The 15665-nt window shown below is 40.6% G+C and overlaps 1 protein-coding gene across 4 annotated transcripts in view; it reads right to left on the reverse strand.

Annotated features, from left to right (window-relative positions):
- The window catches only part of LOC122561733 (tyrosine-protein phosphatase non-receptor type 12-like), a 129486-nt gene that overhangs the window by 28501 nt on the left and 85320 nt on the right, over positions 1-15665 (reverse strand). For 3 of the 4 annotated variants that reach the window (XM_043713809.1, XM_043713808.1, XM_043713811.1), the window contains exons 13-14: positions 4922-4987; positions 2689-3647 (exon numbers count right to left, since the gene is read on the reverse strand). In XM_043713809.1, coding sequence (XP_043569744.1) covers positions 2689-3647; positions 4922-4987 — 1025 coding nt within the window. The remainder of the gene's footprint in view (positions 1-2688; positions 3648-4921; positions 4988-15665) is intronic. The other variant, XM_043713810.1, reaches the window with a different exon arrangement.

Consider the following 15665-nt stretch of genomic DNA (forward strand, 5'->3'; position numbering starts at 1 on the left):
GCTCCTGACCTCATTATAGCTCGGTTCAACCATGAGCAAAAGCACCGAATTCCAGAGGTGAAGCAAGTGACAGTCTTTGACATCAAAGCAGCATTCAACGCAGTGACATCAAGGTGCCCTAGCAAAACTGGAACAATGGATATCAGGGAATAAACTCTTTACTGGTTGGCGAGAAACCTGGCACAGAGAAAGATGTGGATGTTAGATGTCAGTCATCTCAGCTCCATGACACCTCTGCAGGCGTTGCTAGTGTCCTAGGCCCATCCATCTTCAGCTGTTTCAATGACCTTCCCTCCATCATAAGGTCAGAGTGGGGAAATTTGCACAATGTTCAGCACCATTCGTGACACCTCATACTGAAAGAGTCTATATGCAAATACAAGATCTGGACAATATCCAGGCTTGGACTAACAAATAGCAAGAAACATGCGTCTTCGACATGTGCCACACAGTCATTGTAGCTATTTTGCTCCCACAACAGTGTTAAAGTTATTCAATGATTTTGGTTTAACAATAATAATGGGCTAGCAATAAACACCCAAGTCTGTTAGCTAGATGACATGTGGATGAAACAGTGGCTGAGAGTGTTCCTATAATGCTGTAGCTTTTTGAACACCAAAGATTGGGTGGTTAAGACAGCATTTAGCATGCTTGCCTTCATTGCTCAGAGTTGGGATGTTATGTTCATGCTGTGCAGGACGTTGGTGAGGCCTTTTCTGGAGCACTATGTCCAGTTCTGGTCACCCAATTATAGGAAGGATGTCATTAAACTGGAGGGGGTTCAGAACAGATCTGCCAGAATGTTGCTGGGAATGGAAGGTTTGTGTTATGAGCAGAGGCTGGACAGGCTAGGGCTTTGTTCACTGGTTGGATACAGGTTGAAGTTTCTAAAATAATGAGGGATATAGATAAGGTGAATATCAAGGGTCTTTGCCTAGGGTGCGGGAGGATTTCAAGACTGGGGGCATATTTTTCCAAGTGAGAGGATAAAAGATTTTAAAAAGACATGAGGAACAATTTGCTTTTTTTTAAAAACACAGAGGGTGGTTTGTGTGTGAAATGAACTTTGAGGGGAAGTGGTGGATGCAGGTACAGTCACTACATTTAAAAAACAAGTACAGTACATGAGTAAGAAATGTTTAGAGGGGTATGGGCCAAGCACAGACAGGGAGGACTAGTTTAGTTTGGGATTATGGTTGGCAAGGACTGATTGGACCAAAGGGTCTGTTTGACTTGACAGTCAAGTTCACAAAGCTGTCAAAGCCAATATAAACTGAAGCTACAGTGCACCAGTTATACAACACACTGATCAGACAGCTTATTCCTGGATGGTATCAAGCTTCAAATATATCAACAACTACTCGCATCTAGTTACTTAGTGAGCAGTCTATCACACACCTGGTGGGAGTTTCATAGACTTCCACTTTGCAGAAAATAGAAGAAAAGGACAGTATAGGGTACTACCTAAAAAGTGACATTTGAAATATCTATTTGCTGTTGTATCAGAAACAAAATGCATGATACTTCCTGTGGCAAACTTCTGCAATGCACACTGGAACTTTCTCTCCAAAGCAAAAAAAAATCCATAACATAGTACAGCATAAAATAAAAATAGGAAACTGAATAAAACATCTCAGAACATTGCTCATTCTTTTCTCAATACCAAGAACAAAACTGAGAATTTACTATTCGCTTTGAATTTAACACCAAAATACAAAGCTGAGAAATACTTGAACGCTACCAACTAGTTGAATTAAATAACTCCTCTAATAGTCCCTGTACAATGAATTGTCATAAGCCTCTTTTGTGCATAAATTACAAGCAGGAAAAATAACTTGGTAAAATGTCTAAAAGTTTGCATGGATGCCAGATCATTAAATATATTTAAGGACGAGTTAGTTAGATTTTTGACTGACAAAGAATCAAATTATGGAGTTCAGCCTTCAATTACATCAGCAATGGTTATATGGAAATGCAAAGCAGGCTTGAGGGGCCATATGGCTTCATCCTGCTGCTAATTTGTGTGTTCTTGTATAACAGTACGCTGGGTTTTCAGAGAAATATAAAAAAAATCAAAATAATCAGACCTTGATTAAAACTTGTCTATCACTTCAGCATTTAAAAAGGTTTTCACCCAGCACCATTTATAATTGAGTTTAAAGAAAATAACAAGTGAACCTGTTGTTAGTGGGTGCAAATGGTAGAATGCTGCTGGAGCAACAGGGCAGGCATTTTACTTTTTCTTAGCAAGGTAACTGACGTTTCCAGTGTCAATTTTACATGAAATATTACATTAAGCTTTTACACTGCATTTTTCCATTTTTCAAATATGATTAAAACTATTGTCGTAATACAATTGTAATTTAGAATTAAAATATCTTCAATGCTGTAAATATCAGCAGAATTCTCAACCAAATTCCCAAAAAAAAACTCAATTCCATTGCAGTTAAATGTTTATATATGTATGCAGATTATGACCTAAAGCCATTGATTTTAAACAAAGTTTTTTTTTAAATGACCTGGCTTTTATACATCCGTTCATTATATAGCAATAAAGTACAAAATATAACTAATGCTAAGATGCAAGTTTAAGTTTTACATAGTCTTAAAAATCTGCCAATAAAAATAAATAATTAATGCATCTTGCTAAGACAGTATTGGACTTATTAGTGCAAAGTAAATACTCACATTCCTCAGATCCTACATTTAGTGTGTTGGGTGTATGTTCCCGAGCAATAGACATAGGTGATATTTTTCTTGCCAAAGGTGTTTCATTTTGTATAGCAGCAGTAACAGTGGCACTTGCTAAAATACTGGTAACATTTTTAGGTACAGCTGTCCCAACATCCATCTCTTCTGGCTCTGAATCAGAGTGGAGCGGATTACTAAAACTGAGGGGTGCCACATTCATACCAGTGCCATCAGTGTCCAGAGCCAAATGCTGAATTACAGTTCTGTCTTTTGATGTCTCGGCTGGTACAGCAGATGCTTGGGAAGAATGGCTTTGAGTATTACAGAGTTTATCACCAGTAGATGTGCTAAATGCAGTTGGTGTACATTCATGGCTTGCCTTGTTCCACATAGCATGAGCTCTTTCCTTCAGTGGCAACTGTACTGGTCTCAAGACAACATCAGAACTCCTCCCTTCTTGAGCAGCATCCATGTGATGAACATCCACCTCTGAAACTGCAGAAATTTGTCCACCACTTGGTTCCACAGGTTTATTGGTTTCCTCATTCTTAACTGCTGACGTAGGCTTCACTTTACTTGATGATACTCTGTTCAAACAGCTGCTTCCAGCAGGTGGGGACACTTCAAAACTTTTGGGTCCCTCTTGGAGTGGTATTTTCTTTATTTCAATACTCAGTTTTCTTTCCAGCTTTTTTTCAATAGGGTCAACATGCACAGCACAATTTTCATTCTGTTTGTAGGTATCCAAAGTTTTGTTGTAATTTTCATTAAGGTCTGTGGGAGGTGGCGTTGTAAATGAATGCACCACTGGCTTAGGATGGTAGCGGTCATTGTCTTGCCACACTGTAGTAACAGCTGGGTAGGCAGACGGAGGGGAAGGAGTGAGAATAGGTGGTACAGGTTGGGGCTCCGGAGGCTGCAATATTTCTTCTTTTGCATCTCCTTCCAACAGGCAGCTAAGGGAAGTTATTATTGGTTGGGTGGTGGGAAAAATACATAAGAAAAAATAAAAAGGGTTAGATTGTAGCACCACTTAAAAATAGAGATGTATTAATTCAATCTGTAAAGGCAAACAATCTGGACTCAAAACAGAACCAAGTATGAAGAGCTGTGAACAGAATCAAGGAGTCATCACTGCTGACATTTTTCATAGCATAGGTTTCAAAGATGGTCTCTTTTTACTTTGCTAAGTAAAAGGCAAACAAATATTTATACTAAAACTCAAACATATTGTGAGCTGCATATATAAAATACTGCAAATTTGTATACTGGTCAATTTCAACTTTTCTCTCCTAGCTATAAATTACAGTTCCTGGCTGCTGCTTTTTCTTCCGCAATTTAAAGAAATTAAGAATTAAATAAGTTATCAAAAAGCATTCAAGAATTTGTTCATTCGGCCTGGATTTAATTTGATCTTTAAAAAAATGTGATCTGAAAATGCAATATCAAATTTCTTCATGTGGCAATACTTCGCTGTCATTATCCTTAAAGAACTCAATGATTTGCTATCACACTTTGTAACACATTGAACAATCTACTTCATTGAATCACATCCTCTTACCTTATCCTCTGTATGATAAAGCTATAAAAACCATTGTACCATTTTGCACAATGGCATAAAGTAAGAAAAAAAGTCCACCTCCAGGTGCTATGGCTACACTAATAAAAATCAAGTCCCTCTCTGTACTTCATGACCACAAGTGCCATGAGGTGGAAAATTTGTGTTCAATACACACCATTTGAGCAATCAGAAAGGAAACAAAACACAATACAAAAACAAGTATTCAACCAAAAAGACCAGTAGGTAACAACGTCAAAAGTTCATCATTAAACAGCACAAAGCCAATATAGAAATTATGACAGAAATGAAACTTCGAATGCTTGTGCCTAACATCTAACAGTATTGACTTTTAACTCCAGCTGGGAAAGCTGCAGGTGATGGTGCCATCCTGCCTGAACTCAAAAATGAAAAATACAGTACATGTAGAAAACCGACAAAAATTCTGTCCCTGTTGGAGGAAAAAAGGACAGTGTTCTGGGTTATGCATGAGGCAATGACTGTGACTTTACACAAGAGCAGGGAAAGAGTTTTCATTCCTTGCTAAGCCAAAAGTGCCTGTGCTGGCTCAACCATTTCCAGATCAGATGGGTGACAGCCGAATACCTAAAAAGATCTATGGCGAACGGGTCAATTTCTGGGCGTTCATAATTCTACTACAAGGTTACCCACCTGCCTGATGCATGAAGATTGGCATTGACAACTGTGACGTTTGTAGGCTGACTACTAGGAAAGACACTGGAAGTGACAAGCAGAAATGAAATTGTTTAGTGTTAAGTATTTAGTACCTCCATGCAATTAATTAAGAGAGTATGTGCAAACTTTAAATACTTAAATAGTAGCAGCAATGGTGTATTTGTTTCTTCAGTATATTCTATTTGACTGCCCAGTAAATTTGATTGTCATTTTCTAAAAGTGAAGAAAAACACGACAGCATGGGAAAAGCACTCTGTTCACTCCCTGCATAGTTAGTACTGTCAGTGAAATGAGTCAAGTTCAAAATATGCAAAATACTGTGAATGCTGGAAATGTGAAATAAAGTAAAGTGCTAGAGAAACTCAACAGGTCTGGAGAGTTAAACAGAACAAGTGTTTCAAGTTGGATATGACTTCTTTAGAACTGAAACGGATCAGAAAATTATATATTTTATGCTGGAAACAAGGGGTCAGGAGAAACAGACTGAAGGGTTGCAAATGATGGTGAAGAGAAGATAAAAGATGTAAAAAAGGTATAAATGACGTTATGAAAAGGAGAAAAATGGTTCCACTATGCAGAGTACAAAAGTCAACAAGACCCAGTCTGTGGGTGTCAGTGAATAAAACAAAAATTGAGGATACAAAGATGATGCTCTGAATTTGTGGAATTCAATACTAAGTACTGGAGACTATAAATTGCCTAAGCGGAAATAAGATATGATTCCTCTGGCTGTGCTTTGATAGAACAGTGTAGCAGGCGGAGGACAGGAGTGTTTGTTTTACTGATATGTCAAGATTGGAGTCATCCTAAAATGACAAAGCATTGGTGTTGCACAAAGCGATTATCCAGGCTATGTTGGGCTGTACCAATGTAAAGAGGACCACACCGTAAGCAATGAATACAGTGGACTAGATTGGAATTAATTCAAGCAAGCCTCTGCTTCACCTGGATGGTGTGTCTGGAGCCTTTGACAGTGAGGAGAGAGGTGATTAAATTAGCAAGTATTACATCTACTGTGACTGCACAGGTTGGTGCCATGGGGAGTAAGCAAGTGTGTTGCAAAGAGGCAGAGCCAGAGCAAGTGACAGGGGCAGAGTGAGGCAGGGCAAGTCAGAGAGAGATCGTCAGTTCAGTTTCTCTGTCCACAGATGCTGCCAGACTTGCTGTGTTTCTCCAGCACTTTGTTTATATTTATACTGAAAAGGTACAACATAACCAATTACAGTAACAAATTTTGGACACATATGAAAGTAAAGCCACATCTTGCAAGGTCACAAATAAAATTGTGGGTGATGAGAGTCTTTTTATATCTTCCTATGATCCAAAGTATGAAGTAATATCAAATGGCAGCTGGAATGCAATGTGTCCTGAGCAATTAATACAAGTTAGTTGTCTGAACTTATCTATAGGGGTCCAAAATGCGAGTAATTAATGCTGTTGTGTCAGAGTAAAGTAGCAAGTTCAAAGAAAACCACAATGGTCCGAAAACCAGAAAATGCTGGCAATACACAGAATAGAAATAAATCTAAAGAGAAAATTAAAAACAGGCCAAAGTTTTTATCAAAATACTGAAATCAAAGCTACTAGGAGATAAAGGAAATATTATTCGGGTGGGTTTAAACTAGCTCAGCAGGGGGATGGGAACCTGTGGTGTATTCCATTGCACAGGAGGATGAGAGTAGGGAGGGCATGGACAGTGTTTCACAGTCACAGGAGTGTGCTGACAGTCAGCAAGCTGGTTTGAAGTGTGTCCATTTCAACGCCAGAAGTATCCAGAATAAGGTAGGTGAGCGTGCAGCATGGATAGGTAGCTGGGATTTCGATGTTGTGGCCATTTCAGAGACATGGATAGAGCAGGGTCATGAATGGATGTTGCCGGTTTCAGGGTTTAGATCTTTCGTTAAGAACAGGGAAGGTGATAAAAGAGGAGGAGGTGTGGCTTTGTTAGTCAAGGACAGTATAACAGTGGCTGAAAGAACTTTTGATAAGGACTCATCCACTGAGGTGGTATGGGCTGAGGTTAGAAATAGGAGGGGAGAGGTCACACTGCTGGGAGTTTTTTTTAAAATAGGCCTCTGCAAAGTTCCAGGGATGTGGAGGAGAGGATCAGCAAAACGATTCTGGGTACGAGTGAAAGGAACAGCGGTCATTATGGGGGACTTAACTTCCCTAAAATTGACTAGAAATGCTGTAACTCTAGTATGTTGGATGGACCAGTTTTTGTCTAAATGTGTGCAGCAGGGTTTCCTGACACAGTATGTCGAAAGGCCAACAAAAGGGGAGGCCACACTGGATCTGGTACTTGGTAATGAACCAGACCAGGTGTTTGATTTAGTGGTAGGTGAGCACTGTGGAGAGAGTGACCATAATTCGGTTATGTTTAGCTTAGTGATGGAAAGAGATAGGTACATGCCACAGGGCAAGAGTTATCAAAATGCAGGGGATGGGGACAATCGAAATGTGGAGCTGGTTTAAGAAACAGGTATCGCGTGCCCTTGATAGGTATGTCCCCGTCAGGCAGAGAGGAAGTGATAAGGTAAGGGAACCGTGGTTTACGAAAGAAATTGCATCTCTTGTTAAATGGAAGAGAGAGGCTGATGTGACGTTAAGACTAAATGCTTCAACTGAGGCGATGGCGGGTTACAGATTAGCTAGGAAGGATTTAAAGAGAGAGTTAAGAAAAGCAAGGAGGGGACATGAGCGGTCTTTAGGTAGAATAAAAGAGAACCCTAAAGCTTTCTGTTGGTACGTGAGGAATAAAAAGGATGATTAGGTTAGGAATAGGGGCAAAGACGGAAGTGCAAAGTTGGGTGTGGCCCTGTGGAGATCGGAGAGGTGGTAAATGAATATTTCTCATCTGTTTTCACTAGAGAAAAGGATAATATTGTAGTGGAGAAGACTGAGATATGGGCTATTAGAATGGAAAGGAGTGAGGTTAGTAAGGAGCATGTGTTATCAATTCTAGAACGTGTGAAAGTGGGTAAGTCCCCTGGGCCAGATAGGATTTATCAAAGGAATCTCTGGGAAGCGAGAGAGGAGATGGCAGGGCCTTTGACCTTGATCTGAGTCATCATTGTCTACAGGTTTATTACCAGAGGACTGGAGGATTACAAATGTTGAGCTCTTGTTCAAGAAGGGCAGTAGAGATACCCCAAGTTTTATAGACCAGTGAGCCTTACTTCTGTTGTAGGAAAAGTTTTGGAAAGGATTATAAGAGATTGGATTTACAATCATTTACCAAGCAACAATTTGATTGAAGATAGTCAACATGGTTTCGTCAAGGGCAGGTCGTATCTCACAAACCTCATTGAGTTTTTTTGAGAAGGTGACTAAGCATACGGATGAGGGTAGGACAGTTGATGTGATGTACATGGACTTCAGTAAAGTCTTTGATAAGATTCCACAAGGTAGGGTTTTGGTGAAAAAGGGGAGGCATGGGTTGGAGGGTGATTTAGCAGTTTGGATTAGAAACCGGCTTTCTGTAAGGCGGCAGCAAGTGATGGGTGATGGAAAATATTTAGCCTAGAGTCTGGTTACGATTGTGTGCCACAAGGATCTGTTTTGGGACCACTGCTGTTTATCATTTTTATACATGATTTGGACACAGGAATAGGTGGATGGGTTAGTAAGTTTGCAGATGACACTAAAGACAGTGGAGTGGTGGACAGTGTGGAATAATGTTGCAGATTGCAGGGAGATTTGGATAAACTGTAGAATTGGGATGAAAGGTGGCAAATGGAGCTCAATGCAGATAAATGTGAGGTGATTCACTTTGGTAAGAATAACAGGAAGGCAGAATACAGGATCAATGGAAAGATTCTTGGTAGTATGGATGTGCAGAGGGATCTTGGTGACCCTGATATATCCCTGATAGTTGCTACCCAGGTTGCTAGTGCTGTGAAAGTGGCATACGGTGTATTTGGTTTTATTGGTAGAGGGGTTGAGTTCCGGAGCTGTGAAGTCAAACTGCAACTGTACAAAACGCTAGTGTGGCCTCACTTGGAATAGATTAGATTACTTACAGTGTGGAAACAGGCCCTTCGGCCCAATAAGCCCACACCGACCCGCCGAAGCGCAACCCACCCATACCCTTATATTTACCTTTAACCTAACACTACGGGCACTTTAGCATGGCCAATTCACCTGACCCGCACATCTTTGTGACTGTGGGAGGAAACCGGAGCACCCGGAGGAAACCCACGCAGACACGGGGAGAATGTGCAAACTCCACACAGTCAGTCGCCTGAGTCGGGAATTGAACCCGGGTCTCTGGCGCTGTGAGACAGCAGTGCTAACCACTGTGCCACCGTGCCGCCCATAATGACATTGAGGAGCTGATTTAACATCTGTTACTCTATTGCTCCTTTTATTGATTTCTGTATTTTAACAGAACAACACAACGCAGAACAGGCCCTTCAGTCCTCGATGTTGCGCCGACCTGTGAACTAACTAAGCCCATTCCCAGTGAATACTGTATACAGTTCTGGTCGCCCCATCACAGGAAAGATGTGGAAGCATTGGAAAAAGGTGCAGAGGAGATTTACCAGGATGTTGCCTAGTCTGAAGCAAAGGTCTTGAGAAAAGGCTGAGAGACTTGGAGGGAAGAAGGCTAAGAGGGGAATTAATCGAGACATACAAGATGATCAGAGGATTTGATAGGGTGAACAGTGAGAGTCTTTTTCTTCGGATGATAACGTCAGCTTGTACGAGGAGACATAGCTGCAAATTGAGAGGTGATAGATTTAAGACAGATGTCAAAGGCAGGTTCTTTACTCAGGGAGTGGTAAAGGCATGGAATGCCCCGCCTGCCACATTCGGGGCATTTAATCAGTCCTTGGGTAAGCATATGGATGATGATGGGATCGTGCAGGGGAATGGGCTTAGTTAGTTCACAGGTCGGCGCAACATCGAGGACTGAAGGGCCTGTTCTGCGTTGTGTTGTTCTGTTAAAATACAGAAATCAATAAAAGGAGCAATAGAGTAACAGATGTTAAATCAGCTCCTCAATTAAAAGCAAATCAGTTGAATCCCTTTAAAATATCTCAGGAATATTTAGCAATTTTTTTTCTGTTACATAGGAATACACCCTTCACTGCAAGATATTGCTTTATTTGGAACTACATGGGTATTTACAACTATGGAGTTCATGCCTTTCCTCTGGTCTATTGTGTCGTTAAACTCAATGAACTAGGATATCAAATTTCTAAAATCTGAAATTTAGACTCATACAACCTCATCTCTTGAGAAGCCAATTTTCTCAACCAAGGAAATGGATGACTTTAACCTATTAAACCTCTCAAAGGCCACGGAAGATTGACCACAGCTAAATACACTTGGTTTGACTACAGTGAGGCATGTATAAACTGTACAGTGCCATGTGTCAGATGTTTTGTGTACTTGATCATCAACAATTAGTACAGCATCTGAGCAGAAAGTAACAATCAGCCTCCTGACTGGTTCCTTTCAATGTTTTTCTCTGAAGTATATCAGAAACAATCAAATTTCTCACCATTTCACACTCTTTCCAAGACAAATGCTAATCTCCATTTCAGGAAAGTGAAGTAATTGAAACATGATTGAAACTGACATAATGGTAATTTTTTTGCGATGATTAATAAAAATAAAATGAAAGTCTCCTGCTCACCTCTCCATGTGACCAGGAGACTTATCGAAATGTCAATGAGTAAGGTGAATTTATAAATACAATTACCATTTCTTATTAATAAAAGGAAACATCAACTTAAACATTTTTGAATAACAAAAAGATATATCAAGAAGTTCCAAAATTACATATACACCACTACTGCATGGCTGACAACGAAGTAATGTGAAGAATGAAATAAGGAAAGTCTACATAAAGGACATTTTAGTAACAGTAACTTGTAAGTGGTTTGCCTTGTCCATGCAAATATTTTCAGAGAACAAAAATGACTAATCGGACCAGAGTAAATCAGATTTTATCAAAAACATTGTTAGTGAAAATTTATTGGAGACAATGATTTTATCCTCTGACTTTGCAGTTTACTTATTAAAACAAATAATCTAACTATATACCATGAACAGCAGCCACCCTCCTATTTCTGTGGACAATTGCTTCAGTTTTCCAAATATTTATTTGGTCGACATTTCTGTTCAAGCAGTAGAATAACTTAGAGGCAGTGGTGGCAGGCAGCATACCAGAGAAAAGCAAGCTGGCTTTGGTGATGGATAGCACATGGGTTTCCAAAACTGAAATCAGAGTTGAAAAGGGTGGCAAGTGAAATTTCCCAGAGTCGAGTCTGAAATCAGTGGTGAGAAAGCAATGTGAATGGCAAGTGCCAAAGCTCATGGCCTCAGAAAAGTGACTCAGCTAAGCTTGGATATGAAACAACCAGTGTGACAGCACATAAGCGATTGAGGGAAGCTGGGCTGTCGCAGAGGTAAAAGCTAAATGTGAAAGCTGATCCGAAACCTAAGGCAACACATAGCCATGGAAGTGCAGAGGCCTAAGATAAATATTTGGGCGAACAGAGATGATACAAGGGGAAAGAAACCAATTTTGGAGATTCCCTTACTACTTTGAAATATGACATGCAGGAAAGAGAAAATATAATGGTATTTGGGAAATTTAGTTCATTATTAGTTAATTTAGACTGAATTGTACCTTTCCCTCAGAGTAACTGCATAAATAGTTATATCTACTGATTTTAAAGAGAGCATGGTTGAGTCGTACAGAGGATAATATATCAGACTTTATTTCTAGTTGACTTGCACCTAATTCATAGCAATAGATACAAGTAGGGACCAGCCAGATGTATGATCTGGTCACGATCCCATCAACTCTGGTGCAGAATATTTAAGTGGGAATATTAAGCTAATATCACACAGACTTGTCTACCCTTCTTAACTACCTCTCCCTCATGACCTACTGTTTCATGAATGTGCTGACCTGAATTGCTTAAACTCTAATGTGATACCAAAAGAAAACTATGAGGAGTTTTTATGGGGATTTTTGCAAGTATTTGGACCAGCATCATTACGGAGGGATAGTCTCTTGGGTTTTCGGACAGTTTAAGTTATTCGGTATTCTGTTCTCTTTTGTTTCTGTTTCATTCAGAACATTACCCAGCACATAGTCTTCAAGAGGAGAGAGAAATATATTTAAAAAATTAATATAGTAAATGCCTTTAAGGGGCTAGGTCAACATTATGAATCTCAGTAGTTCAGAAGATGCTTGAAATATAATAGCTTTAGTTGTTTGATTGATTAAACAGTAACTAAGCAACCAAAACAACTTATTCTTTGAAGTGCTTGGAAATATGAAGACCATATGATGGCCTGCTTTAACAGAAGTTAATTCTTTACATTTTGCACTCACTCAAAGTGGCAAATCAGTGGTTTTGGAAACTTGGCAGGGAATCTAAACTGAATATTTTTCAATTATATAAATTCATAGTCATACAATGTTGGAGGTTATTAAAATATACCAAAGTTCAAATAAATTGAGATGACAATGACTTAATTTCTAACTATTAAGTAGCAAGCAACTTTTAATTGAGAAGGAAAGGCTTTTTAGAATAAATTTCTCATTAAAATTTAAGTCTTGTGGTCTGTGCCTGAACTCTGCTGGTTTCCTGCATCCTGTTCAATTTCATCACTGCTTTAACTTGTTGCTGCTTATTCAGCCATCAAATCTGATGCGCAACATTGCATGTACATGTTCCAGTACCACAATTCCATGAAGGCTGTCTTGAGTAAACCTTAAAGTATTAACATTATTAGCATTACCTTGGAGAATTGTAATTACCCCCACGTCAATAACATATTCTTTAAAATTAGTTGAGAGAATGTTGGACATTTTAACAGCAGTAACTTGGTAGCAGTTTGCCTTGCCCATTTGTATTTTCAGAGGGGAAAATAACTATTGAGACCACAGCAAACCAGATTTACTGTTAAAATGGACAACAATACCATGAGTTTCTCACACATGGAAAGTAGGAGAAAAACAGGTTTAGTTGGATTGATTTGAAACATTTTCCTCATATATTCGTTTGGATCACAAAGTAAATAAATCCATTACAATGTTTTTCAGTTTTGGCTACTAGGATATCCACCTAAACGCTTCCTGTTCACGTAAGCATCCAAGTGCCTTTTAAATGCTGCAAGTATACCAGGCTCCACCACTTCCTCTGACAGCTTATTCCATACATGCACCACCCTCTGCATGAAAAAGTTCCCTGAGGTCCCTTTTAAATCTTTTCCCTCGCACCCTAAACCTCTGCCCTCCAGTTTTGGATTTCCCCCCTCCTATACTTAATGCACTTACCAATGAAGGCAAGCATGCCAAACACCTCCTTCACCATCCAATCTTCCTGCAACACCCATTTTTCAGGGGATTATATACCTGTACCCTAGGTCTCCCTGTTCAGCAACACTCTCCAGGGCCCTACGAAGAAAAGTACAAGTCCTGCTCTGATTCAGTTCAACGAAATGCAAAACCTCACATTTATCCAAAGTAAACACCATCTGCCACTGCTTGGCCCATCTGATCAAGGTCGTGTTGTATTCTGAGATAACTTTCTTCACTGTATGTTGCCTGCAGGGTGCAAGGGTCAATGATCTCTCAGATCAAGTTTACAGGATTGTTAAGGAGGAGGGTGAGCAGCCAGCAATCATGATAACATTGGTACCAATGACATAGTTAGGAAAAGGGATGAAGAACTGAAAAGTGAACATAGGGAGTTAGTTTGGAAGTTAAAAGGCAGGACGAGCAGAGTAGTAATCTCAGGATTGCTACCGGTGCCATGGGTAGTCAGGCTAGGAACAGACAGCGAGTGCAGTTGAACATGTGGCTGCAGAGCTGGTGTAAAAGGGAGGGCTTCAGGTATGTGGATCGTTGGGATACCTTCTGGGAAAGGTGGGAACTGTACAAGGAAGACAGGTTACACCTGAACTGGAAGGGTACCAATACCCTGGGCAGGAAGTTTGATAGAGCTCTTCAGGAGGCTTAAAACTAGTTTGGCAGGGGGGGTGGGAACAGGAGCTAAGGATCAGAGGATGGGGTGGCTGATGAACAGGCAAATACAGCATGCAGAGAGTTTGTGAGGAAGGACAGACAGTTGATAGGGAAATTGTACAGTCAGCATCCAGGGAACAGGAGAATCGACGTTTCGGGCTTATGTCCGAAACGTCGATTCTCCTGTTCCCTGGATGCTGCCTGACCTGCTGCGCTTTTCCAGCAACACATTTTCAGCTCTGATCTCCAGCATCTGCAGACCTCACTTTCTCCTCAAATTGTACAGTCAGTCAGTCAGTGTGATGGCTTGAAGAATGCAAAGTATCAGGAATAAGGGTGATAAACTTAGTTCCAAGTACTGATCCATGCCTTGTGATGTTGTGGCCATTACGGAGATTTGGATATCTCAGGGGCAGGAATGACTGTTGGATCTTTCAGGATTTAGATGTTTCAAAAGGAATGGGGGTGGGGCATGGTTTAAAGAGGTGGGGGAGTGGCATTTCTAATAATGGTTAGGTTAGCAGCTACAGAAAGGGAGGTCGTCAAGGAGGATTTGTCTACTGAGTCATTATGGGTGGACGTCAGAAACAGGAAAGGAGCAGTCACTTTATTTGGAGTTTTCTACAGAGTCCCCAATAGCAACAGGAGCAGATTGGGAGGCAAAGTTTGGGAAGGTGCAGAAGTAACAGAGTTGTTGTCATGGGTGACTTCAACTTCCCTAATATTGATTGGAATCTCCTGATTGCAAATAGTTTGGATGGAACAGATTTTGTCAGGTGTGTGTCCGGGAAGGATTCCTATGCTTGGAACATCAACACTCCTGCTCCTAGGATGCTGCCCGACCAGCTGTGCTTTTCCAGCACCACACTTTTCGACTCTCATGTCCAGCATCTGCAGTCCTCACTTTCCCTCAGTATGGAGATAGGCCCGCTAGAGGGAAGGCCATATAAGATTTGGTTGCTTGGCAACGAACCAGTCAAGGTGTCAGATCACTCGGTGGGAGAGCATTTCGGCGAAAGTGATCACAACTCCGTGACCTTTACTATAGTCGTGGAGAGGGATATTAGCAGATGGTATGGGAAAGTATTTAATTAGGGGAGGGGGAAATTACAATGCTATTAGGCAGGAACTGTGAAACAAATTGGGAACAGATATTCTCAGGAAAATGCAAAACAGAAATGTGGAGGTAGTTTTGGGAGCACTTGCTACACATGCTGGATAGGTTTGTCCCACTGAGGCAAGGAAGGGATGGTCGGGTGAAGGAACCTTGGGTGAACAGAAATATGGAACATCTAGTCAAGAGCAAGAAATAAGCTAACTCAAGGTTGGGGAAGGATCAGACAGGGTTCTAAAGAGTTGCAAGGTAGTCAGGAAGGAACTAAAGAATGGACTTAGAAGTGTTAGATGGAGGCATGAAAAGGCTTGGTGGGTAGGATTAAGGGAAACCCTAAGGCTTTCTACACTTATGTGCGGAACAAGAGAATGACCAGAGTGAGGGTATGGGCAGTCAGGGATTGTGGAGGGAACTGGTGCCTGGAGTCGGACTTGGTAGAGGAGCCCCTTAACGAATACTTGGCTTCAGTGTTCACCAGTGAGAGGTTGGAGTGGTGGATAGTGTGGAGGGCCATTGTAGGTTGCAACATGAACACGATGCAAAGCTGGACGGAAAAGTGGCAGATGGAGTTCAACCTGGAAAAAAAAGTGAAATGATTCATTTGGGAAGGT

This window comes from Chiloscyllium plagiosum, chromosome 23, assembly GCF_004010195.1.
Source record: "Chiloscyllium plagiosum isolate BGI_BamShark_2017 chromosome 23, ASM401019v2, whole genome shotgun sequence".
NCBI lineage: Eukaryota > Metazoa > Chordata > Chondrichthyes > Orectolobiformes > Hemiscylliidae > Chiloscyllium > Chiloscyllium plagiosum.